At 42.3% G+C, this 20,532-nt stretch overlaps 1 protein-coding gene across 1 annotated transcript in view; it reads right to left on the minus strand.

Annotated features, from left to right (window-relative positions):
* Positions 1 to 14,493: 14,493 nt before the first annotated feature.
* TMEM30A (transmembrane protein 30A) overlaps positions 14,494 to 20,532 on the minus strand; it is a 28,272-nt gene continuing 22,233 nt past the window's right edge. The window contains exons 4-7 of the mRNA XM_040428660.1: positions 20,333 to 20,420; positions 18,207 to 18,350; positions 17,034 to 17,243; positions 14,494 to 14,849 (exon numbers count right to left, since the gene is read on the minus strand). Of these exons, the coding sequence (XP_040284594.1) occupies positions 14,656 to 14,849; positions 17,034 to 17,243; positions 18,207 to 18,350; positions 20,333 to 20,420 (636 nt within the window). The 3' untranslated portion in view covers positions 14,494 to 14,655. The remainder of the gene's footprint in view (positions 14,850 to 17,033; positions 17,244 to 18,206; positions 18,351 to 20,332; positions 20,421 to 20,532) is intronic.

Consider the following 20,532-nt stretch of genomic DNA (forward strand, 5'->3'; position numbering starts at 1 on the left):
CATGCCAGTCCCCAAGATAAAATAGGTATTTACTGTGGAAAAAAACAGCAGTCATTTTCGGGTTTTTCTGCCTTTCCACCTGAAAATTGCAACTCCCAGCACGTCCTGTCAAATGCAGACCTTCAGGACCTGCTGGCAGTTGCAGTTTTCCATACTGCAAAATGCTGCACCTTTAGGGTCAATTCAGACATCCATAAGTATTTTTTCCGGTCCGCAAATTGCAGATCCGCAAAACACGGATACCAGCTGTGTGCCTTCTGCATTGTGCGGACCGCACCTGGCCGACCCTGTGATAGAAATGCCTATTCTTGACTGCGATTGTGGGCAAGAATGGGACATGCTCTTTTTTGCGGTGTCGCAGAGCGGAATGAATGGGTCCGCACCAGTTCCGCAAAATTGCAGACCAGATGCAGACCCAGAACTACAGACGTCTGAATGGATCCTTAGAGTGCCTGCACATGATGCAGATGACATGTTTTTCTACATGGGCTCTCAAGCCGACAAACAGCAGTGTAATACAGTACCAGCAAAGAGATGAGATCTCATGTACACTTTGCTTCTTTCTTCAATGCCGAAATTGACCTGCTGTGTGTTTTTAAAATCCACAACTTGTCAATTGTTTGTACAATTGTTTTTGGAGATTTAAACCTTTGCAATACAAGGGTGCAAATTGTGAGAAAACCGCAGCAAATTTACCCAAAACACATGCAGTTATGCATATACCTGTAACCATGTGCAGGAAACACCAAATTTGCACCAAAAACTGCATGTGTTACTTGTGTTTTTTGTTGCAGATTTGCTGCAGATTGCAATGGGTGAAATGTGCCAAAGGATCGCACCAACAGTTGACGTGACTTCTAAATGCACATGCCAGGTCAGTTTCTGCACATGTGTACATGTCTAATCTAATACTGGTAACTGTATTACGCTGCGTTTTTTCCATATAAAAATCCACACAGAAAAATTGGACATAATCTGCATCACGTGCCTTCACACGTGGCAGAAAATTCCGGGACTGAAAATCAGTTCCGTTCACCTTAATGTGGGACTTGCAGAAATCCATATGCTCACTGCCCCATTCAAATGAATGGAACTGATTTTCAGTCGCAAAATATTCTGCCTCAAAATCTGCACCCTTACATTGCAATAATGATGGTCACCGATGTCGCATCCAAACCATCATTTGCTGTTGCCAGCAGTTTCTACACAGCCAGCATTCTGAACAGTGGTGTCATCCCATGTAGAAAAAAACAAAAGTCTGTACGGTATACAAATACATTAAGAGATTGCCTAGAATCACACGGCCATTAAGAATCAGCAAGTAGTAAAACTTTGTAGATTTGCAGACTCTGCCGACTTCTGGTGTTTGGCCATGCGGCAGCCATTAGGTTGAACAGCGTCCTTACGACCATGGCACCTCTTATAAATATATATGATATAGCATTTCCAGTACATGGTGAAAGTGTATAAAGTAAAACACCCAAAAATTTCATAAAAATCTAATTACAGTGCATGCCATAAAAAAGCAGATTTTCTTTCTTTCCCATTCCTTTACAAAAAAAATAAAGGTTAAACTGTTCATGACCGGTCCTCTTCCTGAGCTTTTCATGTCATGACCGGTCCTCTTCCTGAGCTTTTCATGACCAGGCACATTTTCCATTTTTTATTTATAGCACATACTTTCTTGACAGCCATAAGGTTTTTTCGTTCATTACATAAATCATGTTTATTTGTTGGATTTATTATGACTGTCATGAAGATCCCATTCCTTTCTTTAGGATCACCGCTACTTAGCGATCCTGGCCACGACAGCTGCTGTGCAGCCAGTGTCACCTTGTAGCCCTATGCTTATGATATATTCTCTCCAATAAACTTTTTCAGTTTCTGGCAAACACTTTCTTCACTTTGGATGTTGTTTAGCCTGGCTGAGAGACTGGGTGGTACATTTAGTACCATCCACGCTGCTGACTGTAACGGCTCTTTCACATGAGCGGATGCCGTGCGGGTAATCCGCTGTGTGAAAGGCAGCCAAGCCCCGTTCCGGACATCAGAGAAACGGAACATTGACATGATTAACCACCTCAGCCCCCAGTGCTTAAACACCCTGAAAGACCAGGCCACTTTTTACACTTCTGACCTACACTACTTTCACCATTTATTGCTCGGTCATGCAACTTACCACCCAAATGAATTTTACCTCCTTTTCTTCTCACTAATAGAGCTTTCATTTGGTGGTATTTCATTGCTGCTGACATTTTTACTTTTTTTTGTTATTAATCGAAATTTACCAATTTTTTTGCAAAAAAATGACATTTTTCACTTTCAGTTGTAAAATTTGGCAAAAAAAACGAGATCCATATATAAATTTTGCTCTAAATTTATTGTTCTACATGTCTTTGATAAAAAAAAAATGGTTTGGGTAAAAGTTATAGCGTTTACAAACTATGGTACAAAAATGTGAATTTCCGCTTTTTGAAGCAGCTCTGACTTTCTGAGCACCTGTCATGTTTCCTGAGGTTCTACAATGCCCAGACAGTACAAACACCCCACAAATGACCCCATTTCGGAAAGTACACACCCTAAGGTATTCGCTGATGGGCATAGTGAGTTCATAGAACTTTTTATTTTTTGTCACAAGTTAGCGGAAAATGATGATTTTCTTGGCAAATATCTTGGCAAAAGACAACTTTTCCCATTTTTTTATACAAAGTTGGCATTTGACCAAGATATTTATCTCACCCAGCATGGGTATATGTAAAAAGACACCCCAAAACACATTCCTCAACTTCTCCTGAATACAGAGGTACCAGATGTGTGACACTTTTTTGCAGCCTAGGTGGGCAAAGGGGCCCATATTCCAAAGAGCACCTTTCGGATTTCACAGGTCATTTTTTACAGAATTTGATTTCAAACTCCTTACCACACATTTGGGCCCCTAGAATGCCAGGGCAGTGTAAATACCCCACAAGTGACCCCATTTTGGAAAGAAGAGACCCCAAGGTATTTGCTGATGGGCATAGTGAGTTCATGGAAGTTTTTATTTTTTGTCACAAGTTAGTGGAATATGAGACTTTGTATGAAAAAAATAAATCATCATTTTCCACTAACTTGTGACAAAAAATAAAAAATTCTAGGAACTTGCCATGCCCCTCACGGAATACCTTGGGGTGTCTTCTTTCCAAAATGGGGTCACTTGTGGGGTAGTTATACTGCCCTGGCATTTTCCAGGGGCCCTAATGTGTGGTAAGTAGGTAAATGACCTGTAAAAATCCTAAAGGTGCTCTTTGGAATATGGGCCCCTTTGCCCACCTAGGCTGCAAAAAAGTGTCACACATGTGGTATCGCCGTATTCAGGAGAAGTTGGGGAATGTGTTTTGGGGTGTCATTTTACATATACCCATGCTGGGTGAGAGAAATATCTTGGCAAAAGACAACTTTTCCCATTTTTTTATACAAAGTTGGCATTTGACCAAGATATTTCTCTCACCCAGAATGGGTATATGTAAAATGACACCCCAAAACACATTCCCCAACTTCTCCTGAGTACGGCGATACCAGATGTGTGACACTTTTTTGCAGCCTAGATGCGCAAAGGTGCCCAAATTCCTTTTAGGAGGGCATTTTTAGACATTTGGATACCAGACTTCTTCTCACGCTTTGGGGCCCCTAGAATGCCAGGGCAGTATAAATACCCCACATGTGACCCCATTTTGGAAAGAAGACACCCCAAGGTATTCAATGAGGGGCATGGCGAGTTCATAGAAATTATTTTTTTTTGGCACAAGTTAGCGGAAATTGATTTTTATTTTTTTCTCACAAAGTCTCCCGTTCCGCTAACTTGGGACAAAAATTTCAATCTTTCATGGACTCAATATGCCCCTCACGGAATACCTGGGGGTGTCTTCTTTCCGAAATGGGGTCACATGTGGGGTATTTATACTGCCCTGGCATTCTAGGGGCCCTAAAGCGTGAGAAGAAGTCTGGAATATAAATGTCTAAAAAATTTTACGCATTTGGATTCCGTGAGGGGTATGGTGAGTTCATGTGAGATTTTATTTTTTGACACAAGTTAGTGGAATATGAGACTTTGTAAGAAAAAAAAAAAAAATTCCGCTAACTTGGGCCAAAAAAATGTCTGAATGGAGCCTTACAGAGGGTGATCAATGACAGGGGGGGTGATCAGAGAGTCTATATGGGGTGATCACCACAGTCATTGATCACGCCCCTGTAAGGCTCCATTCAGATGTCCGTATGTGTTTTGCGGATCCGATCCATGTATCCGTGGATCCGTAAAAATCATACGGACATCTGAATGCAGCATGACAGGGGGGGGGTGATCAATGACAGGGGGGGGTGATCAGGGAGTCTATATGGGGTGATCACCCCCCCTGGAAGGCTCCAGGGAGACGCCTGTATGTGTTTTGCGAATCCGATCCATCTATCAGTGGATCCGTAAAAATCATGCGGACATCTGAATGGAGCTTTACAGGGGGTTGATCAATGACAGGGGTGTAATCAATGACAGGGGGGTGATCAGGGAGTCTATATGGGGTGATAACCACAGTCATTGATCACACCCCTGTAAGGCTTCATTCAGACGTCCGTATGCGTTTTGCGGATCCGATCCATCTATCAGTGGATCAGTAAAAATCATGCGGACATCTGAATGGAGCTTTACAGGGGGTTGATCAATGACAGGGGTGTAATCAATGACAGGGGGGTGATCAGGGAGTCTATATGGGGTGATAACCACAGTCATTGATCACGCCCCTGTAAGGCTTCATTCAGACGTCCGTATGCGTTTTGCGGATCCGATCCATCTATCAGTGGATCCGTAAAAATCATGCGGACATCTGAATGGAGCTTTACAGGGGGTTGATCAATGACAGGGGTGTAATCAATGACAGGGGGGTGATCAGGGAGTCTATATGGGGTGATCAGGGGCTAATAAGTGACGGGGGGGGGGGGGTGTAGTGTAGTGTAGTGGTGCTTGGTGGGACTTTACTGAGCTACCTGTGTCCTCTGGTGGTCGATCCAAACAAAGGGGACCACCAGAGGACCAGGTAGCAGGTATATTAGACGCTGTTATCAAAACAGCGTCTAATATACCTGTTAGGGGTTTAAAAAAAACACAATCTCCAGCCTGCCAGCGAACGATCGCCGCTGGCAGGCTGGAGATCCACTCTCTTACCTTCCGTTCCTGTGAGCGCGCGCGCCTGTGTGCGCGCGTTCACAGGAAGTCCCGGCTCACGCGAGATGACGCGTATATGCGTCGCTGAGCGCAGGGCTGCCACCTCCGGAACGCGAATCTGCGTACAGCGGTCCGGAGGTGGTTAATAACGCTCCGTGCCTCTCTGTGACCTTTTTACTACAAAATCACGGTGACAACTTTATTTCATTGTGATTTTGTAGTAAAAAGGTCACAGAGAGGCACGGAGGATTATCAATCATGTTAATGCGCCGTGTCTCTGCTGTCCGGAACGGGGCTTGGCTCTCTTGCAGACAGCAGATCACCCACACGGCATCCGCTCATGTGAAAGAGCCCTAAATAACCAACAAGTTATCAACTAAAAGCCATGTGTTCGTTGCTTCATGAAAAAACTTTGATATAGTGTAATAGTGCACAATATAATTCTGTTTTGCCCACTGTATTGTGTACTAAAATGCACACGATCAAGTGCATGAGACTGAAAACATTTCCATTTATGGTAGCTGTACGGTGGGCCCAAGGCACCCCAGTCCAACACTGGCCAAAGGACATCCACTTCTAGGCCTTTTTGTGACTCTTCCAGTCTCTCTGTAGCAACCTGCTGCTGACACTCTACGCCCAGTGGCCACTGCCATCTGAGAAAAACCTGCTTGAAGGAAGCCTCGCAACGGCGAGGCACTGTTGATCAATTGTTAGGTGTCGTCTTGGTCTCATGATTTTAAAAACGTGATGAGGACGACTGTTTAAATATCAATTCTAATTGAACCAGGAAATTTATTGGGTGATTCATGGATCAAACACCTGCTGTGAATTTTGCCGTTAAGCTCCTTGTTAGAGAACAGCAAGTTGTGCAAAAAGCACTGAAACATTGAACAATTGGACATGTCTTCAAAAGTTGGTCACATTATGTTAACCTGTAAACGTTAGAGCAGTGATGGATAACCTCTGGCACTCCAGCTGTGGTGAGACTACGACTCCCAGCATGCTCCATTCATTTCTATGGAGTTTTGAGAACAGCCAAGCAAGTGTGCATCTTAGGAGTTGCTTTTTTACCACATCTGGAGTGCTGGATGTTAGCCATCACAGGGTTACAGTGTACTTTAGGATCATCCTGAAATTTCACCCACAAGCCAAATATCCCAACTTTTTTGTGAGTAGTGTATGTATCCAACACTGGTGAGAAGAAGCCATCTCTAGTGTCCTGATTCTTATCTACTGGCCAGTACAATTGCACAGGTGGCAAAGCCATTCCTGCTTAGAATGATCTGGACAGGGAGACTGAACTACTGATCATGTGAGACCACAGCACTGGACACATTGGGGAACATTTATCAAACTGGTGTAAAGGAAAAATGGCTTTGTTGCCCATAGCAACCAATCAGATTTCACCCTTTATTTTCGAAAGGAGCTCTGAAAAATGAAAGGGGGAATCTGATAGGTTGCGATGGGCAACTAAGCCAGGTTTCTATTAAATCAACAAATCAGATTCCACCTTTCATTTTTCAGAGCTCCTTTAGAAAATGAAAGGTGAAATCTGGTTGCTATGGGCAACTAAGCCAGGTTTTCATTAAATCAGTTTTGATAAATCTACCCCATTATGCAATCAAAAACACAGGGGGCACCCCTGTATTTACCAGTAATATATAGAAACAGGAGCATGTTTTAAAGGAATCCTGTCACCACAAAAATTCTGTATAACGTGCCAGCAGCATGTTATAGGGCAGGAGGAGCTGAGCAGACTCATATGGTTTTCTAGGAAATGGATTCTCCAAAACTTGAATTAAATACGCTTTGGAGAATGCATTTCCCAGAAAACTAGTCTGCTCAGCTCCTCCTGCCCTATAACATGCTGCTGGTACATTACAATGCATTTTCATGGTTTCCTTTCAAATTATTCCAATAGAAAAAAAAATGGTTTAGTTTTGCATAATCATACATCAACCCCTATAAATACAATTGTAATATCACACAAAGGTCTACATAACATGACCAATCTGCTTGTGCCACTGCAATCCAGGTATACTTTTAAATACATAAAGGGAATCAACAAGGTAAAAGAGGAGAGAATATTTAAAAGAAGAAAAACTGCTACAAGAGGACATAGTTTTAAATTAGAGGGGCAAAGGTTTAAAAGTAATATCAGGAAGTATTACTTTACTGAGAGAGTAGTGGATGCATGGAATAGCCTTCCTGCAGAAGTGGTAGCTGCAAATACAGTGAAGGGGTTTAAGCATGCATGGGATAGGCATAAGGCCATCCTTCATATAAGATAGGGCCGGGGGCTATCCATAGTATTCAGTATATTGGGCAGACTAGATGGGCCAAATGGTTCTTATCTGCCGACACATTCTATGTTTCTATAGTAATAACGTACAGAGAATACAAGTTTCAAAATTAAAGTTACAATTTTATTTCCGTCCATAAAGTTTTCCATTAATGACAACACAAATACCAGGTCTACATTCTGGAAGATGGTTTATTAACTGAAGAAAACAATGTAAAATGACAGAACTAGGAAAACAGTACAGTGTTTCCAGTGGCAGTAGCTTTTCCACACCCCATCTTGCAATCAGGGAAGATTTACTGGTGCTTTACTAGTAGGACACTACGGGTAAGCATGAAGCCCATGGCAAGGGTACAAGATGTTCATCTTCAGCTGCTCCTCAAAATATTTCCAGCTGACAGTCCTATTATATTGTTCTGCCTATGGAGCCTATTGCTCTAATGTTATACAACTGCATTTTATTTTGGCAGCCGATGTCTGGTTTACAAGCTAAAATTTGGCTGCAGCCGATTAATGACCTAAGCTGAGTACATAGCACAAGACCAATGAGACCAGAGATTGGCTGCACTGGTCATGTGGGTACAAGGGCACATCATCACAGTAAGGGCTCATGCACACGACCATGTGCTGCCCGTGGATGTACTGCGGCCCGCATAGGGCGGGTCCCCAATACACGGGCACCAGCCGTGTGCATACCGCATCACAGACCCATTCACTTCAATGGGTCCGCAATCCGGGAGATGCGGAACGGAAGCCCACGGAGTGCTTCTGTGGGTTTTCTGTCTGTGCCTCCGCACCAAAAAAAAAGTAGTACTAGTAGTACTTTTTTGCGGTGTGGACAGATCACGGACTTATTCAAGTTGAATGGGTCTGGATCTGTCTGCGGCCGCCGCATGGATGTTGCTGTGCATTGGGGACCGCAAATTGCGGTCCCCAATGCACGGAATGGCCAGACCTTCAGACATGTAAGTTTTCTGCAGGAAAACGTGATTTCCCGTCCTGGACTCTGCTCTTGTAATGGGACTTAACAGCATTATAATGCTGCGTGTCGCTGCCCGACATCATCTGTAATGAACTGTACTGACATAAGGCCGCCAGTACAATTCATTACAGCCGGTCAGGTAGAGAAACAGCATTATCAATCATCATGCCCTGAGGGCCTGAACGGAAGGGGCTTCATCAGGTGTGGAAATGATCTTTCATCACTTTACCGCATTACTCCTCCTTACCTCAGAAAACCCCTTGAAGCCTTGACAATATTTCGCAGCATGGTTGTGCATTGGCCATGTTAGATTTGAACATGCCGATTATTTTTTATTTTTTCTGGGAGACAAGCTTCAGACAAAACTGTCAGGCTCTATTCACACAGTGAAATCAAGTTGCAGGTTCGATGCCATCATGTGAGTAGTCTCTCATGCAGAGAACTGTCTCCCTCTCCCCACTGTGTGATCATGGGGGCCAGGACAGATCGCCGCCAATCGAGGGTCCAGATGATAGTCACCTGCTGCATCAATGTATAAAGATGTAGATACCTTGCATATCTCCTATTCATGTATTCCTCCAAAGAGAAGGAACTAGGACAGCTCAATAGCTTCAGAGCCCCATTACTACAGCTGGCTTGCGAGTATATAAAGCCTATGGGACAGATTTTTTTTTTTTTGCTGTTAAGCAACCAACCAGGTTATACCTTTAATTTAAAAACAAGCCTCCGAAAAATGTAAGCTGCCACCTTATTGGTTGCTGTGGGCAAGGCTATACTTTAATGGTTCCCAATCTAGTCCTTGACTTGAGAAATTCCTTAGGGTTATGTTTATACAAAGCGGTTGAGGTGCGGTAAAAAAACCACATAAAAAAAAATAAAAAATCGGAGTTTTTCATGTGTTTGTGGTTTCGAAAATCACAACAGAAAGGCATGCATTTTTTCAATATAGTTTTACTTGCAGATGAAAAGCGGTGTGTGAACATACCCCTAATATTGCACGGGTGGTTTGATTAAATAAATTTCACGAAATCATTTAGCATGTGTTTTCTACAGTATATAGGAATCCAGAGGCGTGTTGGACTGGTTTGAGAAACACTGTATTAGATCAAACAACACTATCTCAAAGGGCACCTGCCATGTCATAAAACTTTTGACATATCATAGTGACGTCAGAAGTTTCCATCTGTGGAGGCCTAGGTGCTGAGATCCACAGATTGCTGAAACGAAGGGAAAAAGCACTACCGCCCTTTGGCTGTGATCATAGAAGAGAGGGAGTGGTGCTTGGTGGTGGTCTCGGCAATCGTAGCTCCACCTATCAAATCTTCTAACGGATCATTATGCTATCCCAAAGGTTTTATCATGTACCCTTGAAACGAGACACTGTATACATTCATAAAATATGCAGGAGATATAGACTTCGCTACTGCATTCAACAACCAAACAGAGAACAAAATGATACCAGCGAGACAAATTCAAGAGCTGGAAAACCATTTCGAGCTATTTTTGGTGCAAGAATTCTTCTTGTGAAAACTGAAATATACACATATGCTAAAATGTAAGATACAAAGGATGAAGAAATAACTTACGCAAAAACAGATTTTAGAATGAATATTCACATCATTTATCTACCTACAATATACCCTTCACCATGTGCATGTAACATACAACTAAACAAGCAGCAAGAGCACGTCATATTTCAAGCAAGTACGGCCATTCCTCTTACATATGTGCTAGATCCAATCACTGCGGTAACTTCATTTCTAAAGCTGGCCATACAAGAATGGCAGGTTCGGCTGACACGGAACTCCCTTCTCTCTCTGGACAGATGATGTTGGGGGAAGACAATATTTTTGTCTGATCCTTTTGTTCTCCGCTCTCCCCATGGAATATACTTACACTTTTGACCAAGCTGCATATATATGTGTATGGGGAAGCTGTTAGCGTACCTAAGCTTTTAATTTATTTGTCATCATTCCATAGTATGGAAGGTAACCATGAACTCTGTAGGGAGGAAAGTGCAGAAACTTTAAGAAAATATTACAAAGTTCACTATTTTCACCTATACTACTGAATTATGAAAAATAAGATAAAAATTAGGTACACTTTAACATGAGCTCTAGCAAATAAAAGGACACAAAAAGGTGGTTGGGGTCAGGGTTGATTCTCTTGCATAGGTTTAATTGCTAAGAATTTCTAGTTGCCATTTTCCCCTAAGGCCCCTTTTAGAACGAGTGTCACGCTCTGGACTCACAGCACAGCAACCGTCCTGAACTCCCAGCACTGCTGAGGTCGCATAGCATTATATTGATTTATGATATGTAACGCTTACAGTTCTGGAATGTATTGGATAATGTTGACCTAATTCTGTCAGTGTTATCCTATACATTACAGACCTCTAAGGGTTACATAGCATCATAAATCTATATAACGCTATGCGACCTCAGCAGTGCTCGAAGTTCAGGACGAGTCCGGAGCGTGACACTCGCTTGTCTGAAAGGGGCCTAAAGTATTTTTCTTGAGCATCAATGTTCCACGTTCAGTGCCATAATCAAAATTTCCATCAGCTTTCAAAGTCTTGCAAGGGCTCATGCAGACGGCCGTTATCATATTGCAGCCGTTTGTGCACCGTATCACGGATGTGGACCCATTCACTTGAATGGGTCCGCAATCTAGATGGTGCTGTGCAGAACGGAGGAAGGGTGCGGACGGATCACGGCGGTGCACACAACGGCCAGATTCATGAGGCCTTAGTCAGGGTCCTACAAGACACTTTATGGCTAGGTTCACAATTAGTTTTTTGGAGGAGGTTTGGATGCAGATTTTCCTGTATATTTTTAAGCCAAGGACAGAAATGGATTCAAAAGGTATCAGAAATATAAAGGAAGGGCTTATAATCCCTGTTTGCTGGATCCACTTTTGCCTTTGGCTGAAACAATTTGAACACATACCATATATTTTAAAAGTTGAAATTGGTCTCCTAAAATTGAAAAAAAAAAAAAAAGCCAAGGTTACAAAAAATATATATTTAACAAACATGGTGTTGCTTGTTGCCTAAAGAATACACAGTGTAGTCACTGCATACTATTGCAATGGTAGCGCCTGAAATAAAAATCTAACAGTTTAAACTATCCAGCAGTCCTATACTCCACAGGCTACAGGAAATAAGAGGCACCACATTACTCCTTATCCAAAGGGTTTTGGTTTTCTGGGAGTTTACTATTGATGGGCTATCCTCCAGATAGGTCATCAGAATCTGATCGGTGGAGGTCCGACTCCCAGCACCACCACTACCAATCAGCTGTACAAAGAAGCCACGGCACTCCAGTGAGCTTTGTGGCCTCTTCTTAGGCCAGTGATATCACGGTCACTTGACCTAGGCATAGCTCAGCCACATTCAAGTAAAAAGGCCTGGGCTGCACCAAGCATGACTGCTATACAGTTTATGGTGCTGTGGTTGGGAAGTTGTGAGGAGGCCGCAGGGGGGGGGGGGGGGGGGGGGGGCAATTTTCAGACCCAACAGATAGAAAATTATTTTAGGATTATTATTGTGATGCATATATTTTATACTGCTTAACAACAGTACATTCACCAATGGAAATAAGAACAGTAGTGTAGATGGGCAGTTACCCCCAAGACTACTGCTCAGAATTTGTTCACCAGTGGAGAGTTCGCTGGATAACTTCTTCTGTGACAGAATCCTAATGGCGGATGTAAACGAGAAAACATCACGACTAGCCAGAACTGAACCCAAATGTACCTCTATGGGCCAAAGAAGAAAACCCTTAGATCATCTGCAGCACCAGTGGTGGCCATCACCCTTCAACCAGATGGAAAATCCATGTGCTAAAAATACTAACTGGTAACCATCCAGACATATCGAATCAAACTATAGGATTTTTCCACAGAGATCAATTCTAAAAGGTTGTACAGATTGTGCATAAAAATGGAGACAATGCAGGGCCGCCCATCTACTGATAGCAGTGGTGACATCTTATTACATCAGAAATACATAAAAGACAGGTTTTATATACAGTTGTACAGAAAAGAGTAGTGGCTCATTTCAGTTGACTCTCTATAAAACAGTTTACTTCACTTTTTAGAGGAAAGTTTGAGAAGATTTTACGTAACCTTTTAAGAACTGCTTGCCCATAATGGAGACATTTGTGTACAGTGCAAATGTCGGCACGACCCAAAATCAGGTCAATAATCACATTGTTGTACTCATTAAACGTGTACAATTAATAAATATGGAGAGAATATGTCGCACCAGAGTGACTAGGGAACAACGTGAGGTGCACCCACTAACAGATGACACCCAATCTGAAAGAGGAAAATATAATAATAAATAACAGTGGGGCACTCTCTATAGCAATGGGACATAAAATGTATTAATATATCTAAAATGAGTCGTTCACAGTTGGTAGTTTAAATCATTCGCAATAATATATATATATATATATATATATATAGCATAAATAATGATAATGAGCATGCTAAAACGACATTGTGAATAATTAATGAGATAAAATGCAATTAGTAGTCCGTTACTAGGAACTTAGCATCCAAAAAATATTTAGCATCAAAAAATCATTTTTTTTTTTTTAAATGCTCTGGGTATCCACAGTAGAGTTCAGTTAATGTTAATAACAGTTGGACTCCAATCTAAGGTGCAGGTTAGTGTTAGCTGTATACAGAGTGGCGTCCCGCTGTAAATTTCGAAAAGCGATCGCTTATTATCGTAGACCCTTCGATCTTACCCGGAGGATTTCGATTAAATTTCCTACCCTCCTCTCGGTGCGCCTTCTGTGTGTATCGGTGCTCCGATACTGTTAGTTTTCTAAAAGATCCCACGCCAATGCCGGAAGTTCACGTAAGTTCGCTGAAGGTAGGCTTCCCTTGTCCAGCAGAGACCTCCTGCAGCTGGCGTTCTCAGATCAATAAAGCGATGAATTGTTCTCCTCCTAAAATCGATCGAAGATATAGGTCTATTGTCCAAACATGGGGGTCCGTACCAAACGCGTTAATAAGCGATGGCTTTTCGAAATTTACAGCGGGGCGCCGCTGTCTCAGGTTAAGGAGCGGGACGCCACTCTGTATACAGCTAACACTAACCTGCACCTTAGATTGGAGTCCAACTGTTATTAACATTAACTGAACTCTACTGTGGATACCCAGAGCATTTTTAAAAAAAATATTTTTTGATGCTAAATATTTTTTGGATGCTAAGTTCCTAGTAACGGACTACTAATTGCATTTTATCTCATTAATTATTCACAATGTCGTTTTAGCATGCTCATTATCATTATTTATGCTGCTATATATATATATATATATATATATATTTATTACTGCGAATGATTTAAACTACCAACTGGGAACAACTCATTTTAGATATATTAATCCATTATCCACTGCTCCCATTGCTATAGAGTGCCCCACTGTTATTTATTAGTGTACAATTAATACTTGCTGTTCTGCTAATGAACAGGGAAGTGCTGCTGTGAGTATGGCCACATTAGGGTATTTGAGAAGTTTACCTTATACGCTTTGTATGGTCTATACCAGGGATGCCCCAGCTATTATAAAACTACAACTCCCACCATGCCCTGCTGGGATGCTGGGAGTTGTAGTTTTGCAACAGCTGGAGGGCCGCAGGTTGGGCATCCCTGGTCTACATACATTAACATTTTGTGTTTTCCATCTGGAGTACTTGGATTTATGACAGCAAGAAGAGGGCAACTTTCAGGGCTATTCTGGCTCTCAAAAATACTGGAGTCCTAATAGATCCTACTATAAGAGAATGGGATCTGTCAGCTTCCAAAAATTGATCCAGCAAAGCTATAAACAAAGTAATAATTCTGGGCCAAAAAAATAAATAAAAAAGATTTAGAAATACTTAATATATAAAAGAAAAATAATGATGCATATATCTCATTGGAAACTTGCCCTGCATCTGTGTTACAATGAGGAGCGACCAAGGGAATGAGCTTCCATTTTCACGAGATACACTTTGGTTGGTAAAACTTTTTCCTTGCATTTTATTCCCAGGTACAGTAAAAGACATGGTTTAAAAGAACCCCATTTCATAAAATAAATAGGAATCAAAATACTAGAGGAGGCGGCTAGCACACAAGCAGTGCAGACTTGCCTAGATGCACATGCAAGACATGATGCAAAGGATTAGTTGGGAATATCGGCACCGCTGTTGCGATTTCCATACTTATGGTGGATAATAAGCAGCACAACACCCAGGAAAAAGCAGATGGAGCCCACAGTGATGTATGCAATGCCCAAGAACGGATTCTTTCCCCCCATCCAGGAGATTGTGCTGAGGATCATTCTCTTCCTTCCATCAAAGCTGAGAACAGGGTAATCTGAGAAATGTATAGGAAAACCGCTACACGTAACTATACAAACTATATACATTTGGTATCACCGTAATCCTACTGACCAATAGCCCTCGCAGCACGACCACCATTTAAACCCATCTTTTTTCATGGTGCTGAAATGAAGGACCATGAGGTTTTTTCAATATTCCTCTAGTCTGTACAATTAAGTACAGAAATTTCTAGTAAAAAAAACCTCAAGGAGGTATGAACCCAAACAGATGGAACTGACTGAAAAAAAAAAAAAAAATATGGAAGACTTATAAGTTGAAGAGGTTGTCCCAGAATGACATTGTATCACGTACCTAGTTATAGAGTCTGACATCTGGTGGTGGTCGTCGTCGCCCCCCCCCCCCCCCCCCCCCCATCAATCATGAGGGTCCCATGGCCCCAGTTTAAAAATAGAGCGGTGGTTGAGCATGTGCACTGCCTCTCCATTTAAACTATACAGGGAGTGCAGAATTATTAGGCAAATGAGTATTTTGACCACATCATCCTCTTTATGCATGTTGTCTTACTCCAAGCTGTATAGGCTCGAAAGCCTACTACCAATTAAGCATATTAGGTGATGTGCATCTCTGTAATGAGAAGGGGTGTGGTCTAATGACATCAACACCCTATATTAGGTGTGCATAATTATTAGGCAACTTCCTTTCCTTTGGCAAAATGGGTCAAAAGAAGGACTTGACAGGCTCAGAAAAGTCAAAAATAGTGCGATATCTTGCAGAGGGATGCAGCACTCTTAAAATTGCAAAGCTTCTGAAGCGTGATCATCGAACAATCAAGCGTTTCATTCAAAATAGTCAACAGGGTCGCAAGAAGCGTGTGGAAAAACCAAGGCGCAAAATAACTGCCCATGAACTGAGAAAAGTCAAGCGTGCAGCTGCCAAGATGCCACTTGCCACCAGTTTGGCCATATTTCAGAGCTGCAACATCACTGGAGTGCCCAAAAGCACAAGGTGTGCAATACTCAGAGACATGGCCAAGGTAAGAAAGGCTGAAAGACGACCACCACTGAACAAGACACACAAGCTGAAACGTCAAGACTGGGCCAAGAAATATCTCAAGACTGATTTTTCTAAGGTTTTATGGACTGATGAAATGAGAGTGAGTCTTGATGGGCCAGATGGATGGGCCCGTGGCTGGATTGGTAAAGGGCAGAGAGCTCCAGTCCGACTCAGACGCCAGCAAGGTGGAGGTGGAGTACTGGTTTGGGCTGGTATCATCAAAGATGAGCTTGTGGGGCCTTTTCGGGTTGAGGATGGAGTCAAGCTCAACTCCCAGTCCTACTGCCAGTTTCTGGAAGACACCTTCTTCAAGCAGTGGTACAGGAAGAAGTCTGCATCCTTCAAGAAAAACATGATTTTCATGCAGGACAATGCTCCATCACACGCGTCCAAGTACTCCACAGCGTGGCTGGCAAGAAAGGGTATAAAAGAAGAAAATCTAATGACATGGCCTCCTTGTTCACCTGATCTGAACCCCATTGAGAACCTGTGGTCCATCATCAAATGTGAGATTTACAAGGAGGGAAAACAGTACACCTCTCTGAACAGTGTCTGGGAGGCTGTGGTTGCTGCTGCACGCAATGTTGATGGTGAACAGATCAAAACACTGACAGAATCCATGGATGGCAGGCTTTTGAGTGTCCTTGCAAAGAAAGGTGGCTATATTGGTCACTGATTTGTTTTTGTTTTGTTTTTGAATGTCAGAAATGTATATTTGTGAATGTTGAGATGTTATATTGGTTTCACTGGTAAAAATAAATAATTGAAATGGGTATATATTTGTTTTTTGTTAAGTTGCCTAATAATTATGCACAGTAATAGTCACCTGCACACACAGATATCCCCCTAAAATAGCTAAAACTAAAAACAAACTAAAAACTACTTCCAAAAATATTCAGCTTTGATATTAATGAGTTTTTTGGGTTCATTGAGAACATGGTTGTTGTTCAATAATAAAATTAATCCTCAAAAATACAACTTGCCTAATAATTCTGCACTCCCTGTAGGGAACTGCTAGAAATCACCAAGTGCTGTCATTGCCATTTTCACAGCCCCACAGACTTTGAATGGAATAGAAGTGGGCATGCTCAACTACCACTCCATTTGACCAGTGAAACCCAACCATAAGCTGACTGCAGATTACCCTCATGTTATAAAAGGATACTGTATTCTATATGCAGAGAGTAATTTCCAGGCGCCAAGGCAGCAAATGCTGATTCACCCTTCTCTATCAACCCATAAAGCTTTCTGAAGGTAGGCAGTGCCGCAGTGCGCATCCACACGATGAAATCTTCATTGATAAAGCCATTGTTGTCTTTGTCGTCTGGATCTAGCTCATAGACTGGTTTCTGCCAATTTATTGGCTTTGTGGTATCTGTGTAACAGAGATGTCAGATAAAGTTACTAGCGTTACGGGGTTCAGCAACAGACAGCAGCATGTTGAGTGGTCAAGGAACTCCGACCCATCTTGTTCACATGTACCGTACTAAGCTTATGGCCTCATGCACACGACCATGCCGTTTTTTGCAGTCCGCAAACCGCGGATCTGCAAAAAAACGGAAGCCGCCCGTGTGCCTTCTGCAAATTGCAGAACGGGCAGCCCATTGTAGAAATGCCTATTCTTGTCCGCAAGACGGACAATAGGACATGCTATATTTTTTTTGCGGGGCCACGGAATGGAGCAACGGATGCGGACAGCACACAGAGTGCTGTCCGCATCTTTTGTGGCCCCGTTTAAGTGAATGGGTCCGCATCTGAGCCGCAAAAACTGCGGCTCGGATGCAGACCATAACTACGGTCGTGTGCATGAGGCCTATGAAGGAGAACAACGTGACAGCAATGCCAACAATCATTTGTATGCAGCAGACACAACTCTTCGGGGCAGAGTTACTAATCCTATAGATGGCGTAGACTTAGGAAAGCTTTCTAGACCTGCACCAGATTTATCAGTGTGGCTCAATATGGATGATCAAAGTGGTGCAGGATAGACACTTTTCTCTAACTTTATATCAACTATTGGTTGGCTTCATGGGGAAATTGTGGTGCAATTCTGCCGCAAAATGTTGCATTTTCACCTACGCCCTGCCCTGATTTCGAGCAAGTTGAAAAAAAACTGGAGAAGCCCTAGTTGCACCACTTCATAGGCAGATTGGGCCTGCATGTCTATTGACAAGGCTATGTTCAGACTTAGCTGAGGTATATTGGCTCTGTCGAGTTCCATCATTTTGATGAAAAAGTAACACTACATGGTGTCTCTGACAGCCGTGTGAACAGAGACCAAAATGTACAAATGTAACCTTTCAGTTACTACCATAGTAAAATAAAAAAAACACGTTACCTTTAAATATGTCTTTCAGATCACTTGCATTTCCTGTTGGATTTCTGAACTTCACGTTTTTATCGGTCCACCATGCAAGGCCTTTTTTGGCCAGTGGAATTGGTACTTCGGTTCCATTTTTGATCTGATATAAGAGGAAAGAATCTGAAACCAAAAACACATAACCAGTTAGAGGTCAGTGGATTCTAGTTGATGGAAAGCAGACCCATAAGTTCACATGCTGCAGATCACTTCCTCCCATACCGATTTATTCATTCAGTTTAAATGGATACAAACACTTATTTCACTTGGTATTTAGAAGTAACAAATAGCATCTATCAGACACTTCTGGCACCTCCGGTGTATAATCCATAAATGTCTAAAAACAGGAAAACCCCTGTAGGCCAGTTTCACCGTGCGAGTATGTTTTCCTGTAATACAGGCGAGAGTCTTCGCCCCACTGTGGGTTTACTGATCCCCAACTGACAGCATTATCCACATGATGAGTGTACATAGGAGCTCACAACACGCTCATGTGAACCTGGCCTTAAAGGGAACCTGTCCTCTTCAATTTAGCTATTAAACCTATCCTTTTCAAATCTTTATTGTGTTTCCCAGTCATATAAATCACAATTAGAATTAAATCTGCTGCCGATTTAACTAACAATCTTTTCTTTACTTCCCGCCATCTATGCAAATGTGCATAAGAGAGTCATATCTTACATCTCTCAGCCGAGAAGAGTCATATTTTCCTAGGCCTCAGAAATGCCCCAAATCAATGTGATCTCGCGCATGCACATTATTCTTATCATAGAAAATGAGGTTGCGTCGCTGTGAAGCAGGAACTAACGCGCCTCTATCTACTATCGCTGGGGGACCGGATAGTTGGGAACATTTGAGCATGTTGTGGCGTGCGGGGACATACACTGAGCTATCTGATTGCTCCAAGAAAGAAAGGGCAATTGCGCATGCGCGCGATTTCAGATGCGATTTCGAGTGAAGATGCAGAATATTGGCTGTCAAAGTCTAGGGGGAGGTAAATAGGCGCTGATGGTGTGAGGGGAAGGAATTAAATACGCTAATGAGCATAACGGCGGGAAAGCTTTAGGGGGCGATATATTAGGATATGGGGGTCCAGAGAAGGTTATGGATGGACTGCTGGAAACTCTCGTGGTAGACAAGATTTAAGGTACCTTTAATTTAATATGTAAAAACATAGTGCCAGGTTCCCTTTAAGGAAGCACTCTGGAATATTTTTCTTTGCCTATATAGTTTCGGAAAGGCCTTTATTAAAGAATAAGATAGAGGGTGTTGTCTATGCCTTGTGTATACCTGTGTAATTTGTGGGTTGTAAGCCATCTTGATTCCTTCTAACCCTCAGATATGGTTTTCCCACATTTCCCATAATGCCTGGCTTTGCAGAGACGGAGGGGGCAGAGTGTGAACACACTGCACTGTGTAAAGGCAATGATTACACTGACCTGTTGTCTCCTCACACTGCAGGGTCTCCATGTATTCCTATGTGATATAGCTTGAGCCTGTCTGCCTTGTCATCTCTTACATGTAGGTGGGGTGAGGAGTGTGAAGCTACATCCCATAGAACTACACTGGAGAGTCAGTACACACAGATAGAACAGGCAGTGTGAGTCAGGAGGTTTATATATATATATATTATATTTACACTCATGGTCTTTTAGATATTGTATACAGGAATATTCAGAGGAACATGGATGGTGGGGAAGGATTGGATAGGTAATGATGTCATGCTGTAGTTCACACAGAGAGACTGCTGGGAGACTGACCACTGCTGTCTGGGCTGGTGGTAAGACTTGAGGTCACATGACCAGTTTCTCATAATGAAAAGATTCAAAATGTATCGACGCTACTAGTTAGGGTGTGAAAAGTTACACTGCTAGAATATTGGTGGTGAGTTAGTATTATATGGGGGGGAGGGGGGGGGAGAAGGCCAGTACCGTGCTAGTGATAGGGAAAACAACATAAAATTACAGTTATATCTCCCAATCCATTACTGATTCCAAATTTTTTTCAAAAGCAAAGTGCACAAAGCACACAGTTATCACACTAAAAAGCAAACGTGTGGAATGATTCTGAAAACTATCCCATATTTTACACAGTAAGAAACTTACCATTGAACATACTGTTAGCAATGGCCCCACAGGGAGCGATGGGTTTGTTCTGATTCACACGATAGGGGTCACATTCCTTGCTGGGGTTCTGAAAGGGTAAAAAAAACGACATTAATATGATACGTGAGCAGAGTACATATGATAACAGATCAAGAATGGGATAATGGTTTTAAGTTATTCTATTACAGATGGTTTAACTA

Source organism: Bufo bufo, chromosome 4 (assembly GCF_905171765.1).
Source record: "Bufo bufo chromosome 4, aBufBuf1.1, whole genome shotgun sequence".
Taxonomy (NCBI): Eukaryota; Metazoa; Chordata; class Amphibia; order Anura; family Bufonidae; genus Bufo; species Bufo bufo.